General features: G+C 42.8%; 1 protein-coding gene across 2 annotated transcripts in view; it reads right to left on the bottom strand.

Annotated features, from left to right (window-relative positions):
- Positions 1 to 799: 799 nt before the first annotated feature.
- TMEM240 (transmembrane protein 240) overlaps positions 800 to 23,386 on the bottom strand; it is a 183,864-nt gene continuing 161,277 nt past the window's right edge. For both annotated transcript variants that reach the window (XM_085879958.1, XM_085879957.1), the window contains exons 3-4: positions 8,591 to 8,787; positions 800 to 5,470 (exon numbers count right to left, since the gene is read on the bottom strand). In XM_085879958.1, coding sequence (XP_085736084.1) covers positions 5,253 to 5,470; positions 8,591 to 8,787 — 415 coding nt within the window. In that variant the 3' untranslated portion in view covers positions 800 to 5,252. The remainder of the gene's footprint in view (positions 5,471 to 8,590; positions 8,788 to 23,386) is intronic.

Raw genomic sequence — 23,386 nt, 5'->3', positions numbered from 1 at the left:
TGACAAGATTGGCAGCAAATTTGGCACAGAGTTTTTGACCAACTGACAAGTCCTCAAATAATAAACGACAAGAACGTACGGGTAGTTTGCCAGGTGATGCTCCTCCAGCTTGGGCTTTCATTCTTCGCTAGCAATGAAAATGAAAACACCGAGCTCAAACTGTTGTATGAATGCTGTTGTAGTCATTGCTGCAACCCGATGAATTGTCAGGATTTTGACCGAAGTTTGTAAACCTGTCTCGAAAAGTATAGAAACGACTACCGAGGATGTTTATAAAGTTCGAATACTACACAGGGAAGCCTAGAAAACCCTGTTTCACCTTTTTTTTTATGAACCATAGACGCCAGTTAGGGACAAACTAAACGACGATAGTAACTACAATACAAATAAAGCCAATGCGTTGATTCGGATGCGCGAACATTGGATGTGTGTCGACGCAGAGTGCATGTCGGCTGGCACAAGAGACCCGGACATACACAAACCCACACACACACACACACACACTGATACATAAACATGAACTACATGAATAGGCCTAGTGCATGTGCAGACCAACATATTTGTCCCCAACCACAGCTACATTTCCTGAGCAAACGAGAGTGCGGCAGCAGAGAGCAAGGTGGGCCAGATAAACACTTGCATAATCTCCCAGACTTCTCTCACTCACCATAAACTCCATATATATATATATATATATATATATATATATATATATATATATATATATATATATATATATATATATATATATATATATATATATATATACATATATATACATATACATACATAACACCCATTGAATGCTCACAGGGATTTCTCAATTAGTGATTTCCAGAAAGTGCCCAGGGTTATCTACAAACGCACAGTTTAAACTCGAATTTAAACCGACATCTTGTTTCGCATTCAAGTTTTGCCCGTGCGTGCTTGGTTGAGATTAGGTCGAGGCCTGCGGCGGACCGCGGCCGTTGCAATTTCAGTCGGGTGGTAGGTACGGTTGTGAAGTGCAATAAGAAGGCAACCTTGGCAATATGAACACCAAGTGACCATTGCCCAACAAAAGATGGGTCTCGAGGCGGTTAGTGAACATGTGATCATGAGCGAGGTTTGTTGTTTTGTGTATAGTCGAATCATTTATCCACTGTTTCAAAAGAACCGAGAGATGATCAGAGTTTTCTTTAAACATTAGATTCTAGCTCTGAATAGGAAAAACGATTTCATCATAAAAGGGGATTGCATGTTGTTTGCCTTCCCCCTGCCCTCCCCCAACCCAAATACATTTGCATGGAAAAGGTACATGGTCAGGGATGCAGTCACATTATTTCATATGCAAATTTTACAGTTAAAAGCAACACCATAAGTCATGATAACAGCATTCCTTAGAGACAGCAAGGCATGGAAAAAGATCCAGATTGATCGTGAAACATACAAGGAGATGACTGAAGCAATTTAGACATATCTAGCATGATGACGGGAAAATTAAGATCTGCGAGAAGTTGGCCGTGGGTAGAATGTAAAAACAAAACAAAAAAAAAACTCTGATTATTTCTTGTCTTTTGCAAGTATATGTTTAGAGGGCTGGCAGGAGGGCCTAGAGGTACCCACACTTGCCTCAAAACGGTCTACCCTGGGTTTAAAGCTCGACCGAGTTATAAACTGTCATCCCGGTGTTTCACAGGAAGGGTGATTTATCAATGTGTGAGTCGTCTCGAGGATGGATGTTAAACTGGGATTGCCGCCTGCCGGCATTAGTTGTCGGACGTTGAAGATCCTATGGTGTCCTTCGCGAAGAATTGACGGGCTATCGGCGGCATCCTGAACAAATTCCAAATTCCTTCCCTAACTACTGCTGGGAAGGCAATGGCAAATCACCGAGCATAACGTTTGCCGATAAACTGCTTTGGCAGGACCGATGCTCTGTAACATAGCATGGCACATCAGGATCAGAATATATTATAGAAAATGTTGCTAAAGGAAGACCATTGGACTGGGATTTATTAAGATTGGACATTTGGATTATTTTTGATGGGAAATTCAGGTGACTAGACTGGATAAGATTCTACTTCAAGGCATACTTTGAGCTGCATGGCCTTTACTCCATGCTCGGTTTACTTGACGTTCTATGTTCGGGGAGGCAATTGCGGTGGTCCAACTTGAGTAGGCCATCAAGTCCACTCAATCTATGCTTGATAAGCCAAAGAATTGTATGTATTGTATTTCATTTTTTTTCTGAAATTTCTGAGTTTGGAGATTAACTTTCTTTTTTTTTTCATAATGCCATACAGCAGCTGGAGTCTCTATCTATCTCTCCCCTCCCCCATCTCAATTCTCAGCATCGGTCCCCAAATTCATTCCATGATGTGCCACATAGTACCCTTGGCCAAAATGCTGGACTAAGAGAAGCGGCCACCAGACCCTCCTGTGGACGGAGTGAATGGTAAAGGCTGGGCATGCTGGATAACAAGACAGAGGAAGACATGGGTAAAAGGAATGAATGAGCAATAAATGAGGAAATGTTTGAGCAAAGGGGAAGGAAAGACGAAGCAAGGTCGCAGTGTGTGCAACACACTGCCACAATGCCATTGCCAGTGCATACATACAGTACATATATCATATATACAGTGCCATATACATTTGAGTCAGGCTGGTGTGCCAAGCCATTCAGATACACACATGATAACCTTCCCAGTAATTCCTGGGCCCGGTTCTAAATCATTGCCATGCACAAATGGGCAAGATCTGAGCCATGGTTGTTTTTCCAACAGCAGTGAGATGTAAACGCCAAAATATTATCGGATGCTTCAAAACTGGCAAATAAAACGAGACGGTTCAGTCTGAATCCACACTTAACAGATCCCTCTTTTTCTGTGAACCTACCACCACCCCCACCCAACACCACCCCCACTCCCCTATTATTCTCTACTTCTCTTCCCCCTTCGGTTTTGATGAAAGCTATATATTCACAATTGCAACCAAACAAGTTTGGCATATTCAGTGCATTTCTTCGGCGCGTATTGCTTATAAATACCTCCTACCACATCTACCTGCTCACCTTGATGCTCTTGTAATAACCGTTCGAGCGATAAGACAGTTTCCTTAATTATGCCACTCATCATTCTCTACCCCCATCCGCACGCCCTCGCTACAAAAGTGAGCCGCTGACAAAGCCTCTCCCCGTGCATTCCATGGATGGGAACACAAAGCTAATGGAGCCAATGAGGGCGATGGAGCACAATTCGGTAAAACAGGCATTAACCGATTTCCACTTGCTCCTGGAAAAAAAAAATAATTAATGAATGCATTCTTCATAAACTCGAATATGCCATTGCCACGTGCGAATAACCTTGAACAAAAAGAACTTGGTTTAAAGATTATTCTCGGTCACCTGCAAATAAAAGTTTTGTGTATTTTTTGTACTCTCTACCCATGCCAAGGATTATAATGTGGCCGCTTTGTTTTGGTTTATATTTTTTTTTTATGAGGCCGGCCCACCACCTAATTTGTATTCACATGATTGGGCGTAGCGCTGCGCAAAGCGATTTTGGCCCTCTACCGACCACCCCCACCCCATTCCGACGACCAGCACTACCACCAACACCACCAACTTAATCTCGTCTGATGATCCAACCCGACATACCCCTCGCTTCCCTTCCACTCCACGTGGCCTAAATGTCTGCAAAGCGTTCCACAAGGCGCTGCCTCTCATTTTTTTTCTACTTATTTTACTCTCGCTGTAATTTCTTCCTTCCGAGCTACAGTCTTTGGTCAGTATTGTATTTGTATATGCCATTTTGGCAAAAAAACATAAAACAAACAAAAAAAACTATTCTACTCTCTTTGTGATAAAATTAACTTTTACCTCCAATTGTTTTTTTTTTGTTGTTTTTACAATAACTGACAAATATTTGGTAAAATTAAAAGCATTCATTTTTTTTTTCTGTTAGATTGAAAAAAAGTGCAACCCATGCAGATAAATTAAGTGTGACGTTAAATGAACGCATCGCTTGAACAAACCAATCGCTGAAGTATTTTTCTGCATACTCGGACGGCATGAAGACGGAGAGCCATCACGTTAGGTTTGAGTAAAGGAAGGAAATAAGGAAAGATGATAAAGCCAATTTCACATTCTCCAGTTGAAAGAGACGACAGGAATGGGTTAAGCTCACTGCGGCTGCTCGTTTCATTCAAGCCGAACCCCTGACGCATGGCATGTCCACTCCAAAGCAAATCAATACATAGAGACAAAAAGAAACGAAAAAAAATAAATTAATGAAATGAATAATAAAAAAAAGCATCAAAAAGAAAACAATCTTTCAATAAAATGTGAAACAATCATATTTTGAGGGTCAGCGGAATAAACAGTGCAACCAATTATGGTGTTGTTTATTTCCCAGCAACATTAATAGTGTGAAATCGGAGTATCAAAGAGATGTCAAAACTCCTTGCAATGTTTTGTAACAATCTCGGGCATTGCATGAGTATGATGGACGGGTAGACATTCGTCGGGTCTCCGGAAGACAGCCAAGGGGGGTACCTAGTGAAGACGCCCCGCATCGCTGCGGTTTGCCGCTCCGTGTGCCCTTGCCGTATCATGGGCAGCACGCCTGCACACCCCATCTGTGACTTTCACGCCTCGCTGAGCTGTGCATTTCACGGCTCTTGCATGCTCATCTATTCTCCAGATCGCTTTTCTGATTTCACGCTTTTTTGCAACTCGCTATCATGTGTGTCTGCAAGACCTGCAGCTTGGCCTGGACTGTCCTGACCTCTGTTTTTCTAGCACATCTACTGTCTTTGCACAATGTAGAGGGAATGGTCGAAGGCAAGATGGTTACACACATCTTGGCTGTTTTTTCCCCCCATTAGCCCTCCAACGGATGAAAAGACTTTCAGCCGTTACGGTTACTTGCATTCATCGATCTCCAATGGCCCTTTTTGCTCCATCACTTTCAAACTCTAAAAACGGCTGAAAGTTTCAGCATTCGTCCTTGCCCCATTCTTTTACTCATCACAGTGTTGCCTTTCTCGATTCTGACTCAAGCGTCACCTTCCATTCGATGTCCTCCATGCCACAGAAGACTCGTAGAGCAGTTTTTCACAGTTGCACATGGTGATACTCGATAGCATTCCGAAGAAGCGACGGATTCCAGCCACAATTTGAACAAATAGGACACAAAAATATCGTCACCGTGGGAGAAATGGTGGCACCACAGTGGAGAACAGAACAACGGAGCTCTTTCCATGCCTGTGGATCACATCCTCTTCGAGGCGGCATGCCCGTTGTGCTGGCACACACGTGGCTTGAAATGCAGTGAGTTCTCAGCATTGATGATAGCTCCTGGACCATCGTCATCCTCCTCCTCCTCATCTGGCTCGTACTTGCTCTCACGTGCAAACCCATGGTAGCGATGCCTCCTTGGTGGTGGCTTCTTGGCCGGGAACAGACGGTTAAATCGACGCCATGCTTCAGCTGCAGACAGGTCATGGAACGTCAGTTTACATTATAATGCTCTGATATGCTGACATTTACAATTACGAACAGGTACACCTTAAAAATCAAGTTGATGATAAAACGAACTATCAACTAAACTTCAATTCAGCCTCAATTCATCTGTTCTACGGTTAAGTGGACCCACAGACACTTAAGTGATGTCATGCTTTTTTATGGATTACTTCGAAATGAAACAAAAATTATTAGAAAATTTAGGAAGCTTTTTAATAATGCATATTTCCAGGCTGGCAGGATGGTCTACAGGTACACACACTCACCACTAAGTTGTCTAGCCTGGGTTCAAATCCTGACCCAGCTATAAGCTCTCATCCTGGTGTTTCACAGGCAATAGTACTGCAGCATAGCAAACGAATTGTTCGACTTTTCATAAAAGCACCAAAATTGGTACATATGTTGACTAATGTATTCTGAACAATTCTGGATATGGAGCCACTCGAGATTTTGCCTTGGTCAGCTTTGGCGGCCATTTTCCAAAATGGCCGCCATTCTACTTTCACAACATGGGATATCTGTCATTGTTATTCTCTTTGTAGGTTTCTCAGAGGTGATTAATACTCCATGTGATGTGCATTTACAAAGGAAAACAATACAAATGTCATTTGTGTTGATTTATTATATTTCCAACCATTGTATTGGGGAAAAATGACCATTTTCATGGGAAAATCCATTTTCGCACACAGCATCAATGACAGGTCAAGAAGCTCTCTGGCTCCATGCGGTCAAGAAGAGGCGGACACTCACATCATGCTACATGTGGCCCATGCTGCAGAACATGACCACCGTCAGATTCAAGTTCGAACCGTAGACACCGACGTCGTTGTCTTGGTGGTGATGGTAGCCCAGGCACTACCATGCGTGGATGAACTCTGGATTGCCTTTGGGAAGGGCAAGAACTACCGCTACATCCCTTCCCGTGAAATGCTGCCTCCCTCAGTCCACAGAAGGCACGTCCCCTACCTGTCTTCCACGCCATGACCGGATGTGACACAGTATCAGCATTCGTGGGGCATGGGAAGAAATCTGCCTGGGCCACATGGAACTCGTTTCAAGAACTGACAGATTCTCTTGTGACCCTGACCACCACACCAGTCAACATCCAGGATGACACAATGCTCTGCATTGAAAGGTTTGTGGTTCTCCTCTATGACCGCACCAGTCCATATACGGACGTCAACGAGGCCAGAAAGAAACTCTTCGCCAAGAGGAACTCCGTCCAGCGCATCCCACCTACCTACGATGCTTTGGAACAGCATGTGAAGAGATCAGTCTTCCAGGGTGGCTATGTCTGGGGGCAGCTCTTGGTCCCTCAACCCGTGCTTCCATCACCAACAAGCTGGGGCTGGCGGCAAACAGAGGATGGGTCCTACGAACCGCTCTGGACCACACTCCCTGAGGCTTCAAAAAGCTGCTTCGAGCTGGTGTCGTGCGGCTGCAAAAAAGGCTGTAGAAACCGCTGCAAATGCAAAAGGCTAATCTACAATGCACTGGACTGTGTGCTCGTGAAGGAGAATGCCAGTAGACAGACGCAGTAGACACAGACTGAGATATCGGCCGAGCTTAGAATGTGCAAATGCAAAGTCGCATTGCTTGTAAAAGTGTTGACTTCTTGATCCAGAGCCAGTACACTTGAGCTCAGAAACTCGTATTGTACTAGACTGATGTATGCATGTACCATGTGTCCTGGTAGAATGGTAGTAGACAGTAAACCGTAGCCGCTTCAAAGTGAAGTGTGCAATAATTTCACTACATTTTCTGAGTTTGTCATTATCACGATTATCAGTTCCCTTTTCAAAATAGAGTAAAGTATGTAATCTATAATGCAATTTTTGTTGATTCCAAACTCATTGAATGTGATGAATATCATTTGACTCTTGTTCTCCAGGCAATAATGGGTACTTTTCAGCGAAAAGTTTCAGGAGAGCAGCAAGTTACAAATCAAATAATGGCTTTTTTACCGAAAATACTGACTCATAATATCTGAATACGCCTTTTCATGGTCAATTTCCTGAATTTTACACTTTCCTTATAACTACCACCAATACAATAATAAAATAAGAGCATAGAGCCAATTTTGCTAAAGGAGAATGGTGGCCATTTTGGAAAATGGTCGCTGAAGTTGATCAAGGCACAATCTCGGGTGGCTCCATATCTAGAATTGTTCGCAATACATTATTCTACATGTGTACCAAATTTGGTGCTTTTATGCAAATTTGAACAATTGATCTGAAATATCAGACTACGCTGTAGGACCACAAAGGCAATTCATCAATGTGCGTTCCGTCCCTCGGATGGACATTAAACTGGGCATCCCATCTGCCAGTATTTGTTGGTGGACGATTAAGATCCCACGGTGTTCTTTGTGAAAAGTACGCGAGCTATTGCTGGCACCATGAACAAATTAGAAATTCTTGCCCTAACGACTAAGTCGAGTGTCAGGCCTGGTCAGCCGGTTCACGAAAGAATGAGGCCAAAAATTCCCCCTCCCTCCCCCACCCCCACAATAATATGGGAATAATCATGGCTATTGAAGAAGAAGAAGAAGAAGAATATTAAGAAGAAGAATGAATCATTTCATATAAGGATGTGAATTGTAAAGAGTAGATGTAAATGTAATAGTTATCAGATTTTGTAATTTTTCATTTTTGAATTGTCGAGTGTTTCATTTTAAAATGTTTCTCAGGCTGGAGCAGGAGCACGGAAGTTGATGCAGAAACTGTGGCCTATGGTCATCATTTAATCAAACAAAAACAAAACAAACGTGAAAATTTTAAATGATGAATCGATGAAATGAATTCTGTAACAAAAGCCACAATGGGGAAAGTCTGTCCTTTGGGAACCCAAGCTTTCATTGTTGAGCCAAAATATGACTGTACTGCTCCATCCTGCTTATTGCTTTTGATAGGTTTTGGACTCTGTTCCCTTTGAAATTATTTTCACAAACAAAAAAACATTTTTCTAATCTACAGAAGTCAAATTATTATGTAAAACAGATTACTGGCCACATTACCATTCATCTTACCAAAACCAAAGCCAAATAAATAAATAAAATCCGCAAAACAAAGCAAGAAGGTGCCCTACCATAGATCTGCCGCACATCGATGTCAGCAAGGCAACGGTCGAGCCAAAGCAGGAACCAGCTGGCAGTGAGGCCTAACACCAAGCCCAAAAGTAGGTCCACCTCTTGCTTACTCAGTGCTGGAGTCACCGCGTATCCATCCGGTGCTGTTGCCTTTGCCTCTTCTCCCCCATAAGGTAAAACATAGTGTACATGGTGTCTGGGATGTGCACGCACACACACACCACATACACACCACACACACACACCCACAATCATGCCATGCCTTGTCATGTCTGACCACAGAATGTACATATGTGAAAGCTAACGCAAATTATTGGTTTACTGACCTGTGGGAGAAAATAATTATATTAATGTACTCTCAATTATAATTGTTGCTGGTGCTTTATAAATTTAATTTTCATGCTATAAGTCGAATTGGCTGTCAGTTATGCTTCCTTTTAGCCAAGAGTCTTTTGACCTAAATGTTGATAAAAGGAATGAATGTCTTGCTATGGAACAAAGTGACCTGGTTGATAACATCAACTTTTGCCATGATTACATCATTCGCTTTTCAACGAGACGACACGTATTGCAGTTGGAGTTCTTTGCCTAAGGCTTATCAGCCCCCTCCACTCCCACAAAAGCATATAAATGCCAGAAAATGTAATCTTGTTTTAGTGCAAATCATTGTAGATGCTTACCATCTCGGTGGGCTGTACTCCTTGGTACCTAGTTAAAAATAAAATTATCTGATGTAATGTACTTTCCGTTGTGGACAGTGAATTAATTGTGGCTTTCATTTGAGTAACAGGATTTACCTCGAGTCGGTTAAAACGTAAACTACAAAATTCTACAACAATTGGTGCCCTGACACGGAGGCACTAAATCCCTGGAGGCAGTCCATGGTCCGGAGGGATGGCGAATGCCAACGAGATGACATCCCTGACGGCGGGGCTGTTCTTAGCGGGTAACGTACTTCGAACAAAGAGAATTTTATCGATAGAAATAGAGAGGATCCCGTGGTTCGAGTCTGCTGCGGTTTGACTCCGCTTTAAGCCTGCAGGCTGAATTGAGATCACTGATCTCTGTAGGGGGAGTTCGAGTCTTCGCCGTACCTTGAGCAAGTTTGGTACTCAGCTCACTGTGCTGTAGGACGGGGGGGGGGGGGTTAGAGTCACACCTACGCTAAAGGCCCTGTCACACCTTGGCGTTTTAGCCAGCGTATGCCGACGTATGAAAAATTTGTCTAAAACGCTGGCGTACATCGAATACGTTATGGGTAAGTTTTGTATACGTTAAGAGCACGCTGAAGCACGCTGGCATACGTCGTAGTACACCAAGCTCGTTGACAAATTTTAAGCATGCTCAAAATTTTTCCATGTATGCCAGCGTATGACTCATACGTTCCGCATACGCTGGCCATAAGTTGTAGGCACGTTATGCGATCGTTGATACACGTTACTTGTAAGTTACTCATAAGTCGACACACGTCGAGGTAATGTTTAGCGTACCCAAAACTTATTTCTAACCTATGAGTAACGTGCTTTGAACCTATGTGTAACGTATCTCCAACGCACATTGACGTATGTAGACGTATTTGATTGACGTCTTCCGGACGACCACAGAACTTACTGAACGTGTTTCGAACTTACAGCTACCGTATAATGGCGTATTGGCAGCGTTTAGGGGAATTGGTATATAAAAATGGGGTTCACAGGCGGAACCCGTCAGTGTTTCAGACTCCATGGTGAGTAGATGTCCATGTCAGTAGTATCAGTAGTAGTAGTAGTAGTAGTAGTAGTAGTAGTAGTAGTAGTAGTAGTAGTAGTAGTAGGAGTAGTAGTATGTCCATGTCACGAGTAGTAGGTGAGTGTGATGGGGAGGGTGTGGGTGATGATGGATCCTCCTTGCGTCCACGGCCAAGGCCAGGAGACTTCTTGGCAGCATTCTTCGAAGTTTTCTTCGGCATGACGATGATGTTGACACTTCGATGTCAAGCTTGGTTATAATTAAAATCGTCGAGCGGCAGCGTCCATTTAAATAGTCGAGCGGCAGCGATTTAAATCATTGAGCGGCAGCCTATTAATAGGCCACGCCACGTGATCGTCGGCGATACGCTGCCACGCTATGCATACGTTAGACTATCGTTGGGCATAGGTTGTGAACACCGACAACACGCTAAGCATTCGTTGGTATAAGTTATCTATACGTTATCGAAACGTTCTGTGTACATTACTAATACGTTATGCATACGTCCAACTCGTTATGAATACGCCCAAAACTGAAAAAAACATCAATAGTTCAGCGTACCCCAGCGTTTTACATACATTTTGATAGGTTGCCATACGCTGGCTAAAACGTCAAGGTGTGACAGGGCCCTAAGAGAAGGGTGAGAGTCCCCGATCTCGCTGTGTGAGTGTGTGAGTGGGAGTAAAGTGTGATTGTGTTTGAGGGTTATGTGGTTCGAACTAACAGTACTATATAGTTGCTTTATTATAGTGCTGGCCAGCATTTATTGTATTGTGAGCATTTATTGTATTGTGAGCATTTATTGTATTGTGAGCATTTATTGTATTGTGAGCATTTATTGTATTGTGAGCATTTATTGTATTGTGAGCATTTATTGTATTGTGAGCATTTATTGTATTGTGAGCATTTATTGTATTGTGAGCATTTATTGTATTGTGAGCATTTATTGTATTGTGAGCATTTATTGTATTGTGAGCATTTATTGTATTTTCGCAACATTGAAGTGCATACCATATGGTATTTGTGACCTGTTAACGGTTTGAAAGATAGGAAATGCTGTTAAAAAGTGATGAAATTGTGTATACCGAAAGCGACATGCTCCAGGCCACGGAGAGGGACATGCGCGAGATATATGTTTGATAAATACGGATCTGATTCTGTGAGAGACGTTGCAAATTGGTGCGTTTGGTCGATGAACAGTAAATTGCTTTTCACTGAGAATGGTACTTTTGATTGGGATTGTTTGAATCACTTGAGGAAAGTTCTGGAGGGAAATGAAGAGGATCGACGAGGATCGACGAGGATCGAGATAGAGATAGAGATAGAGATAGAGATAGAGATAGAGATAGAGATAGAGATAGAGATAGAGATAGAGATAGAGATAGAGATAGAGATAGAGATAGAGATAGAGAGAGAGAGAGAGAGAGAGAGAGAGAGAGAGAGAGAGAGAGAGAGAGAGAGAGAGAGAGAGAGAGAGAGAGAGAGAGAGAGAGAGAGAGATATCCTCTTGGTGACAAGTTCGGAGTGCAGACCCGATACAGAAAGGCCACGGAGGCTGCGAAGGAAGGAAATTAAGAGGTCAGGGGTGTGCAAGCAATATATCGAACGGCGTCATGCTGAGACTGATTTCTGACCCAGGTAAACGAGCAAGGACAATGGTTAAGGGGAAATAGATGTGTTATGAATGTTTGTTGAGTTACTTGTTTGTATTTCTGTTTGTTCATTGTACTCACTGGAAGTTTGCTTGCTGTGAAATTGTTGCATTGTATTGTGTGGAGGTGTTACGGATTCGTAAGGAGTTACCTCTTTGGATGGATTTGTATGCACACTGACTTGTATGCACACTGATTTGTATGCACACTGATTTGTATGCACACTGATTTGCATTGATCTGCACGTGGTGTAGAGGAAAACGAAACGGAACGTGTGCGAGTCTAATAGATTTAACTGGAATAAAAAGTGCCCTATTGTGTATTTTGGCTTTGAAAGCTTGTGGGAGTGCGTGTGTGACGGAAAAATGGAGACAGAGATTGGTCGTCACCGTGATTGTGAAGACTTTGGTTGAGGTGAGGTGCACACACGGAATCCAGAGGAAACGAGGCGAACGATTCTGCACGTGTTGTTGATTCATTGTGTGGGGCAGATGTTGTTGAGAGTGTTTTGGGACCGAATCGAGTGTGTGTGTGTGTGTGTGTGTGTGTGTGTGTGTGTGTGTGTGTGTGTGTGTGTGTGTGTGTGTGTGTGTGTGTGTGTGTGTGTGAATTCAATCTTGGTGAAAATCTGAATTGGAAGCGATTGTGAGCTCGATAAGGAATTGAAGATTACTGGACGATGTGATACATGAATGTCTTGTTAGAAACAATATCGCAACAAATAAAACGTAAAGAGAAATGGAGATTCATAAAATAAAATAAAATAATTAAAACCACCTCATCAAGACAGTCTGGAGACAGATCATGTGTGAGAATCCCCGACAGTACTTGTGCTGTGGTTAACCCGTGGGAGTCAAATGGATCAAGGCTCGGGTTTTCTTACTGTTTGATAAACTTTGTATGCTGTTTTGGCTTTGAACACTGTACGTTGCATACATGATAAATGGATGGTCTCCTCAGAGCATCATTTGAATACCTGTTATAATAATGACAAAAATGATGATGCATTCAATTCATCTTGGGGTAACATGTTAAGTATCGAGGCCACTTTGGCTTGTGGCCATTTTGGCTTAGTTCTGATAACGCGAAGGTCGCGAGCTCTCCCTGTCCGGGCCAACACTTTTCTGTGATGGAATCTCGGCTTGGCTATAGAGTGAGATGAAAGTGAAGTCCGTTTAGGAGGTTCGCTATCGCCGGCATTGTGAGGGATATCCTCTAATTACTCGGCCCGGCAGGGTAAAGTGTCGGGCAGCTGTTGGTGAGGCTGGCGAGATTTATGGGTGCTGAGCCCTCGATCCGATTCATATGCAGGTTCAAAAGGAAAAAGGTGGGGGCTGCTGTGTTGAAATGCACATGCCGTGCCCAGTGACGTGTGAGAGATGTTTCCAAAATTTTGATTTGAATTGTAACCATTGTACTTAAGAGATGTGATCTAAATGTAGAAACGTGATTTGGAATGATTTTAAAGCGATTTGATGATGTTCAGCACATTGGGCAATTCACAGATGAATCAATTATCCCTCGGATGGACGTTGAACTAGGCGTGCTGTCTTCATTCGTCTGTGAATGTTAAAGTTAATAAATGACATTGGTGGATGGATGTTAAAGACAGATTCCTGCCAAAAACTACTTCTAGGAAGGCAATGGCAAACAACCCAGTGTAACCCTTTGATCGATTCGGGCGGGCAAAATTCATTGCAAAGATGAACGAAATCATGTTACCTCTTACAATGATCGATCTATTAACCTCGTGTACAGTGTACAGACTGGCTGCTCGTACACAGACTGGCTGTCTAGTCCGTTTCAGGCCTTATCGGAGGGAAAAAAAAAAAAACCCAAGGTCACGAAACTGGAATGTTTGTGCTTTAGCGGCAGGGAAGAATAAATGTGTGTTCCCTACCTTGGATAGACGCTGAAGATTTTATTTTTGATTTATTGATTTTAAAAGAAAATATTTTATTGTCACAATGATAGACCATAAAGCTGATTAAGCGAAATTGGATAAATAAGGCACTAAAAGGTGGAGTTTTAACCCAATGACCATCAGGAGTAGCCAATCAGGAGAAAGAGGGACCATTTGGGAGCTCACAGCAGGTATCATGTCATGATGCCAACAGCAGTTCAAATCTCCCATGCCTCCCCCACAGCAGTGATAAAGATTGGGAAGGTTCTAGCTACATGTGTGGACGGAGTGTTTGAGCTGCAATTTAAATGCTATTCGCCTGATGACAACTTTGACAAATGATTTGCACAATTTTTGTACACTTGTATAAAAAACAGAGGTTTAAACTGTATTTATTTGTTTTGATAAAGGAAGTGGGACTTGTATTCAAAAGGTCAGAGGATGTGATGAGATGACTCGTGTATGTGTGCTTGTTATATTGCAGCATGTTGCTGTTTTGGTGAGAGAAAAATGGACAAGATGGACAATGTCAGAGATTTAAAATGTTGATGGAATTCTGAATAGTGATGAGAGAGGTTGGTTAAACATTATTTTTCCGAGATATTTCAGCTCCATTGACCATGAAAGAAATGGAGGCTCATCAGGTTAATGAAACAACGTTGGCATTTGGTATTGTTTAAACTGTTTGGAGAAATTTTGTAACAATGTTATCAAAGTTCTTGTTTCCAAAATGGACGCTCTGCAGCCAAAGTGTGATCTGCAGCTCGGCAACTCGAATGACGCCATGCCGCCAACAACGGCGTGGAACTCTCATCATGGGGGGTTTGCAGAGCTGAGAGGCTGAGAAAGACTTCCAAAAGAATCACTCTGTGACTAAAATAATAGCCAAGCTCCTCTTGTCTAATTACTCCTGTGAATTAATGTAAGAATGTGCAATCTAGCTTTGAATTATTTTGGGAAACTACTTGTGGATTGAAACTGTGTTGTATTGATGAACAAATGATACACGTGATAATGTTTGCATGTGATATTAATCAGAAAAGTGATTTTCACACACCTTTCTACCGGATCGGTTGTCAAATACATAAACTTTTGTGAATGGTAACTGTGTTAGTTACTTTCAGACGAAGCTCATTTAAAAAAAAAAAAAAAAGAAGAAAAGGAACTCATTGACAACGAACCATCATATTTCTTTTGGTTATAATTGATATAAACTTTTGTTTTGAGATTACAAATTGAGAATCCTTTCATCATACAAGTCTTGCAATCCGAATTTAAATGTATTTGGGTCTTCAAGTGACAAAGTAACGATTGGTTATATCAGTGGGGTACGCCGCTGGTTATTAATAACTTGTATTTATTGATTAATATATTGTCAATAACTGTACCTATGGACCTTGTTAATCTGTGAATTGAGGATAGAGAAAAGTTACTGAGAATTGAATCAAGATAATAATATATTAAGTCAAGGTACTTACATAATATTGAAAGAGGTTCTGCTTTATTAAATTGATCGACAGATTGGTCAACATTACATATTAGGAATCATAAGTTAACTGCAAGGCAAAATCAAGTTATGAGGGAAAGCAGCATGGTATTTACATAACCGTAATGCAGAATGATTGGAAGAGTGGCGAGACCAACAGCAATCATGAAATCAATTAAATGGAATTAGGAATTGTACCATGTATTGTCACTGTATTGCTCTCACTGATTAGGAGCTGGTACTGACCTGACTGTAATTTAAATAAAATGCCTCTACAATTTGTAGAAAGACAAACAAAAGGATAAACAAGAATTATGCAGAGTACAAAAAGACATGACCATGAAATAAATGTTAAATCGGTAAGAATAAAAGAACTATATTATTGAAAAGAGTGCAATGATGCCACAAGCCAATTTAAATATTACCTGTGTTATCTGTCTTCCGATTAATTGGTCAACACGTGATTTTTGATTCAGTGGTACTTATTGTACATTTACTTAAGTAAGTCGAGGTATTTCGAACACTGACTTGACCATTTTCATCAGTACGGAAGTGCTAAGTTAGCTGGAAATAAATAAATAAATAATGTCAGTTGCTCTAGAACTGCTTGTGAATGAAACTGTGAATTGTTCAGCAGATATGAATGTTAAAATGGTAACTGTGCAAAATCGAATCGCTTTGGATTCGGTACTTGAAAGAAGTAGCTAACTTTCATAATCATTGTACAGATGATGGAATATTTTTGGTGAAAATAATTATTGGTTGCAAATTGGAACCCTGATAAAGACTGTTGCCCTTTCTACATGGAAATAGCAAATGAGATGAATGATTTGAGTATACATACAACTGAGATTTCTGTATATTTTAGCATGTCGTTTAGGGAAATAACAGGGAAAGGGATAAAATATTGATGTGACATATAATGCAAGTTGAATGCTTCTGCAAGAACCTTTGTCAGGCTTGTTGAAATACATGAGCCCATGACGTTTATGGATTGGGATGTTTAATCGATGCTTAACCTTAATTTTGTTTGTTTCGGAGTGTTGAGAGCAGTTGAACCATGCAATGTACGATTTCGTCTAATGAAGCTTTGGAAGAACTTCCACCGAAAGATTGGACGATGGGGAGAACCCAGATTTTGGTGATTGGGCATTCAACACGTGATCATGAAACTACCCCCTTCCTGAGGAGATGAGATAAGCAAGGTGGTGAAAACAAAAACCCACTGAAGAGAAGGTTGGACAAGTCCTAACATCGCCGTTCTGTGGTGCCAGGCCGGCCAGGCAAGCCTGGAGGAATGTCCTCAGCCACACGCAGAAATTGCTGCTCTGCAAATACATCGTGAACTTGCCGTGGTTGCTTCAATGCACAACGAAGGCCCTGAAGGTCCACACGGTGAGTCATCTGCAACATGTGTTCAATGGTGCGGGTGGGGGCTCGGGCAGCCATCGCGGCTGCCTCAAACATGCACAGCTCACTTGGTGAATCAAACCTGATTGTGCAAACTGCTGCTACGAGGCCCCAAACTCTTCTGGGGCTGGATCTCTGGGTCACCTCTCGAGTCCTTTTCGTCTCCTTCAACCCAGTGTCGGGCCCAAACTCGTACCTGCCAAGATATACCTTCTCTGCAGCTCAAGGAGTGCCTCGACTGTGTTTCCCGTTGGGTGCTGCTCTATCTACACCCTGACCTGCTTATCTTCTGACTTCGGGTAGCATGTCTTTTTAATGTGTGACACATGCTGATGAACAGGCCATGAATTAAATGGAAACGCACTCACGAACCTGGCTGGGACACTATTGAAATGGTCGTCATCCAGCATTCTTATGATATGAGCACTCGCTGCCATTGTTGATTGAACTTGTGTAACGGATATCTTTTTCTCCTCCAGGAACGGGGTATGGTGATCATGTGTAATATAATTATTCAAATTTTCCTGCTAAGGAAAAAGGGGGGAATTGTGGGAGAAAATAAATATATTCATGTACTCTCAATTATAATTGTTGCTGGTGCTTTATAAATTTAATTTTTATGCGATAAGTCGAATTGGCTGTCAGTTATGCTTCCTTTAGCTAAGAGTCTTTAAACCTAAATGTGATAAAAGGAATGTCTTGCTATGGAACAAAATGACCTGGTTGATAACACCAACTTTTGCCATGATTACATTATTCGCTTTTCACCTAGAAGACACGTATTGCAGTTGGAGTTCTTTGCCTAAGGCTTATCAGCCCCCTCCACTCTCCCAAAAGCTTATAAATGCCAGAAAATGTAATCTTGTTTCAGTGCAAATCATTGTAGATGCTTACCATCTCAGTGGGCTGTACTCCTTGGTACCAAGTTAAAAATAAAATTATCTGATGTAATGTAGTTTCCGTTGTGGACAGTGAATTAATTGTGGCTTTCATTTGAGTAACAGGATTTACCTCGAGTCGGTTAAAACGTAAACTACAAAATTCTACAACACATGATGTGCTGAAAACCTGTCAGTGTATACTATCCTTGCGATTTGGTTATTTTTGCTCATTTTCCCATTGTAACGTGATATCCTTATCCTGCATGTAACCAACACGACTCAAAATAACTCAAAACTAGAAAGGCACTCTTCCACATTGTGACATCTCCAGATGTGCCTCCATCCACATTATTACATCATTATAATGCTTGTACCAAGTTTGATTTAAATCCCTAAGCCCAGATTCAAAATATTACATAATTCTGTCTGCCAGACCACACGTCCAATCAGGTTGAAATTTTAAACATCTACCCACCCCCCCATGACTACTAGATAATAATTGTGAAGTTTCACGTCTATTGATGAAGCGTTTCAAGAAAAATATTTATTTTAAAAGATTTTCGTTCAATCCCATATTGTTGCCAGATCATGTGACCAATTAATTATTTGTGAACACCCTAGTATCCCCAAAGCTTGGAGAGCATGTGGGTAGTTTCCCATCAATCTGTCAAGCCGTTCTGGAGAAGATGATTTTTAAAGGTTTATTCTTCAAAAAATCATAGCTGCCAAACCATGTGACCTATGACATCATACGTGGAGAACTTTTTGTTCCTCATGGATAGGCGATCATATCGGTAAAGTTTTGCATCGATCTGGCTAACCGTTTCGGAGAAGATTTTTGAAGGTTTTTATGGAGAAAATAGCAATATGACTGTCAAACCACGTGACCGATGATATCATCAATTCTTTTCCTCCATACAATTTAGCTCTAGATGACCCTCAAAAAGATTCCTCCTGATCGGATAAAGCGTTCAACGTATGCAATTATGATGTCATAATGAAGCCACCTATGACATCATCAAAAAAATCAGTTATTTCCCATGGGGAATATGTGACATGTGCCAAGTTTCAATTTTTCCCATGGAGCAGTTTCGGAGATACAGAGGTACAAAGTTTTTCTTTTTTTCCAATACAGCTGCCACTCCACTTACCGATGTCATCATGATTATCATTAAAACATTCTGTATGGTGAAACTTTTGTGTCAAACGGAGAAGCAGTTACAGAGAAAACAGAGAAAATTAGCATGGACGGACATCCCGAAAACATAATGCCTCATCAGCGGAGGCATAAGAATGACATCATACTATAATTTGAGAAGGGTCTGTTTGTGTGTTTGTTTGACTTCGATGCATTCCTGGAATGCTGGACGGAATGAAAACTGGTTGTTTTACTCGGGGCGTCCATGGGGAAGTGGGGCAATATGAGAATCTGGAGAACACAAATTAATCTCAGGAGTTCAGGTTTGGGGGAGGAAACCCGATTCTTTCTCCATAATATCATCACCCTCATAACAAAAGTGCCTATCATTTTTTTTTTTCCAGTTTTTGAGATTTTCTACCTAAATCACTTCTTGTGTCAATTGCCACATGTGTCAAAATGCCTGTCATTGGAATAATTTCTAAGTCTAAGTCATAATGACATCATAATTAAAATACCTAAGTCATAATAAAGATTTGCTGCAGTTTTTTGTGTTTTTCTCAAAACTGCAAAAAAATGACAGTCACTTTTGTTATGAGGGTAACGATATGTATTTTTTGAGTACAGCACAGAACCATACTCAAAGTTTTGTTTGAGTACAAGTCATATGAATATACTGTTGTGCTACTGGCGGTTTGGTTAACCCCCCTGACCCAATTTGTGGTGACGGGCGGTTAACACTGCCAGCCCGGATCGCCGAGTGGTTTTCCTTAGGAGGCGGACGCGTTGTTCCTCCGAGAATATAACGTGCGTGGGAGGATTGGGGCGTGATGGCGTAGCAACCGAAGCACAGATGGATTCACAGGGGGGGGGCTTATACTCGACCCCCATGCCAAATACACAGCAACTTAAAATAAACACAGGATTTCATGAAAACAAACAAATATTTACAAGGAACAAAAATTCAGATATACCAAGAAAAAGAGCAATCAAAGATTGCAGACACTCCACCAGGACTTCTTTTGAGTGGTGTATTTTTATAGGATTTAGGGTAAATCCAATATGGCTGCCAAACCATGTGACGTATGATATCAGATGTGTGAACCTTTTGTTCTTCATGGACAGGCGGTCATAGGTGTAAAGTTTCGTCTCGATCTGTTCAGCCATTTCAGAGAAGATTTTTGAAGGCTTTTCTTTTGAAAACAATATGGCTGCTGAATCACGTGGCCAATGACATCATCAATTTTTTTTCTGTGAACCATTTTATTCTTACATGACCCTCAAAATTTTTCATACTGATTGTATGTGGCATTCTACATATGCTTTGGGCCACTCTTTGGGCCTCTCACTCTCTCACTGCAGGCAGGTCAGTGGTCTTTCTGCCTTCTACTGTCTCCTCTCCGGTCTCACCCCCCCGCCCCCGCTCTGTCTGCAAAATATGTCCACACCATATTTCCACAGGGTGCTCAAGGTCTGCCAACAACCCTCTTCTGGTAAAACTACCAAAATCACGAATCACTGCTCACTTTCACTCTTTCATTCCTCTTTTTTTCCCGCCTTAGGAATAACCTCCCACACTCTGTTCAATTCCATTCTTCCCTCCAGGCATTCAAAACAGCAGTTCACCACCACCTATTATCTTCCCCAATCGAAAACCTCGATCTTTTCTCCTCCAGTTAATCCACCCCAAACCCACGTCCTTCGAATTCCCTGCTTTCCTTCCTGAAAGTCCCTGTAATGTCCATCTTGTATTCTCCATGTTCCCCACTCCATCCCTCTCTCTTACACACATATCTTAATGTCTCCGTTCCTCACTGTTTTGTCCTTCCCTCTCCCACCCCTCGTTTCATGCCTCCCTTGCTGTGTATTGTGTGTTAGCTCTCATATGAGCCTCGACAATGTATAGTCAGGTCAGGCCAGATTAGATGTGACTTGCTACAGGTATCATATAAACCTGTAAGAACCTGTTCCATGATCAGGTTGTCGGCGACTAAACCATCTCCCCCATCAGGGTTTTTGGTGAGGAGGGTGTTTGGATATGGACACCCAGCAGGATTAAAAAACAAAACCTGTCAAAGGGCGGAGGAGCTCCTTGTGAACTAACGGCCATCCATATCTAGTATCCAACTGTGTCTGCGGACGTCCTCCTGCAGTTGGGTTACTTTTTATTCGGAGGTTGGTTGCAGGATTTGCACTCCGGCCACCGTAAAACCCTTCATTCCGCAAAACACAAAAACGCAAAGAAATCTGAAAACCCACTCCGTGGGAGTAACTCCTGTGCAGCTTCCCTTCGCAGGGCAGCTCACCGGATGACGGGATAGGGGCAAAGCCTTCGGGACCCCCAATCTTTGATGATAGGAGGGAAACCACGGGGTAACATTCCCAGGTCAGATTGCGGGAGAGTGTGTCAGAGTGGTGCTGAGGTGTCGTCCATCATTTGGCAGTCTCCTTGGGTTAACCTGAGGCGGTCCCTTCGGGTGGGTGCTTGGAATGTCCCATCCCTAAGAGAGGATGATCATCTGTCTCTGTTATCATCTGAGCTCAAGCGTTTGGACATCGGTATTGCAGCTCTCTCTGAGGTTCGGAGACCGGAATGTGGTGAGATCATGGTGGGTGGTTACACCTACTATTGGTCTGGTCGCTCTGATAGTTACCATCCCAAGGAGTTGCTGTAGCTGTGTCCAATAAGCTGACTCCAACAATAATCGAGGTAACACCGGTCAACGAGCGTATTATGAGACTAAGGATTCGTCACCTCTTGGATTTCATTTCCCTGGTCTCTGTTTATGCTACGACTGAGGCGAGTGATCTCACCGTGAAGGATGCATTCTATGCCACACTCGAGTCTGTGGTTGATCAGTGCCCCAGACGAGATACACTTCTAGTCTTGGGGGATTTCAATGCATCAACTGGAACTGATAGGGATGGTTATGAGGTGTGTGTTGGTCCCCATGGGTCAGGAACTATGAACCAGAATAGCACTAAGTTCCTTGACTTTGCAAGAAGTCATGGACTTCGTGTGGCCAGTTCATGGTTTCAGCGCCCACAAGTTCATCGCTGGACTTGGTATTCCAACGCTGGCGGTGTGGCAAAGGAGATTGACCATGTCCTTGTTGATGGTCGCTGGAGGATGATCCAGAACTGCAGGGTCTGACCGGAGTGCTCAATTCCTCAATACTGACCACCGGCTTGTGGTAGCAACACTGAAGTTGCACCTTAAATCCAGGAGAATGGTACCATCCCAGCCTAGGCTGGATGTTGGCAAGCTCAAGGATGAGAGGGTAGCTGAGGAGTTTGCGAACAAGCTGAGTGGAGATTTGGGGGGTCTGGGTGCTTTGGGAGGTCCTGAAGTGTTGTGGAGTGCCTTCAAGACCACCGTCCTTGATGTTGCCGGTGGATGTCTTGGAGCTCACCGCAGGGCAAAGAAGAATTTGGTCTCTCAAGGGACACTGGATACCATTGACCAGAGTCACAGGGCTAGGCTGAATGGCAGAGCTGAGCTGTTCAGGGAGCTGAGGTGTAAAATTGTACGTGCGCTAAGGGTGGACAAGGAGGCCTATGGGCGAGGAATCTGTGAGGGGGTAGAGCATCACCTGTGGACAGGTGATTCTCGTCCCGCTTACAGGGGAATTTGCGCATTGCGTTCATCCAAGCCCATCCCTCGGTGAACTGCAGTTAGAGCAGAGAGTGGTTGGCTCTTGACAGAGGAGTCTGAAGTGAAGGCCCGCTGGGCCGGTTACTTTGAGCGGTTGTACCAGGCTGATCCCCCAACTGTCGAGTTGGATGTCAAGGGTGTTACAATCCCTGTTGCTGACCCTCCAATCAACTGTGGTCCACCTTCGCTTGTGGAAACACGGGCTGCGGTGAACCGTTTGAAATGCGGTGAAGCTCCAGGGATCTGTGGCATCCATGCTGAACTTCTCAAGGCTGGTGGAAATGCTGCACTCGTGTCGTTGCATGCAGTTTTTTGCTCTGCCTGGAACACAGGCATCATCCCAACTGACTGGAAGAGGGGCTTTGTTGTCCCTCTCTGGAAAGGGAAGGGTGATCGCCAAGACTGAAACAACTACCGAGAGGTGATGCTGCTCTCAGTGCCGGGCAAGGTCTTTGCTCGGATAATTCTTGATAGGATTCGCCACCATCTGCTTGAGCACCAGCGTCCAGAGCAGTCAGGCTTTACACCAAAGAGGTCGACGATTAACCGTATCCTTGCTCTTTGAGTCCTCACCGAACGCAGATGAGAGTTTCGGCAGGGGCTGCTTGCAGCCTTTGTTGATCTCTGCAAAGCGTTCGACTCAGTTAATCGGGATGCCCTCTGGAAAATTCTAGGTCTTCGTGGGGTGCCGCCAAAACTGATCGATCTGATGTCTGAACTCTACTCTGGTACTGAGAGTGCTGTGAGATGTGGTGGTACCATCTCTGACTTATTTGCAGTTGCTCCTGGAGTTCATCAGGGGTGTGTACTGGCCCCCACACTTTTCAGCACTTGTATGGACTGGATTCTCGGGAGGATGTCGGAGAGATCAAGCTGCGGTGCATCGTTTGAGAATGTCAAAATCTGACCTTGATTCCGCTGATGATTCACTCATCTTTGCGG

Source organism: Eptatretus burgeri, chromosome 4, assembly GCF_056783735.1.
Source record: "Eptatretus burgeri isolate ZD-2024b chromosome 4, Ebu_testis_v1, whole genome shotgun sequence".
Taxonomy (NCBI): domain Eukaryota; kingdom Metazoa; phylum Chordata; class Myxini; order Myxiniformes; family Myxinidae; genus Eptatretus; species Eptatretus burgeri.
This window is presented reverse-complemented; position numbering and strand designations above follow the sequence as displayed.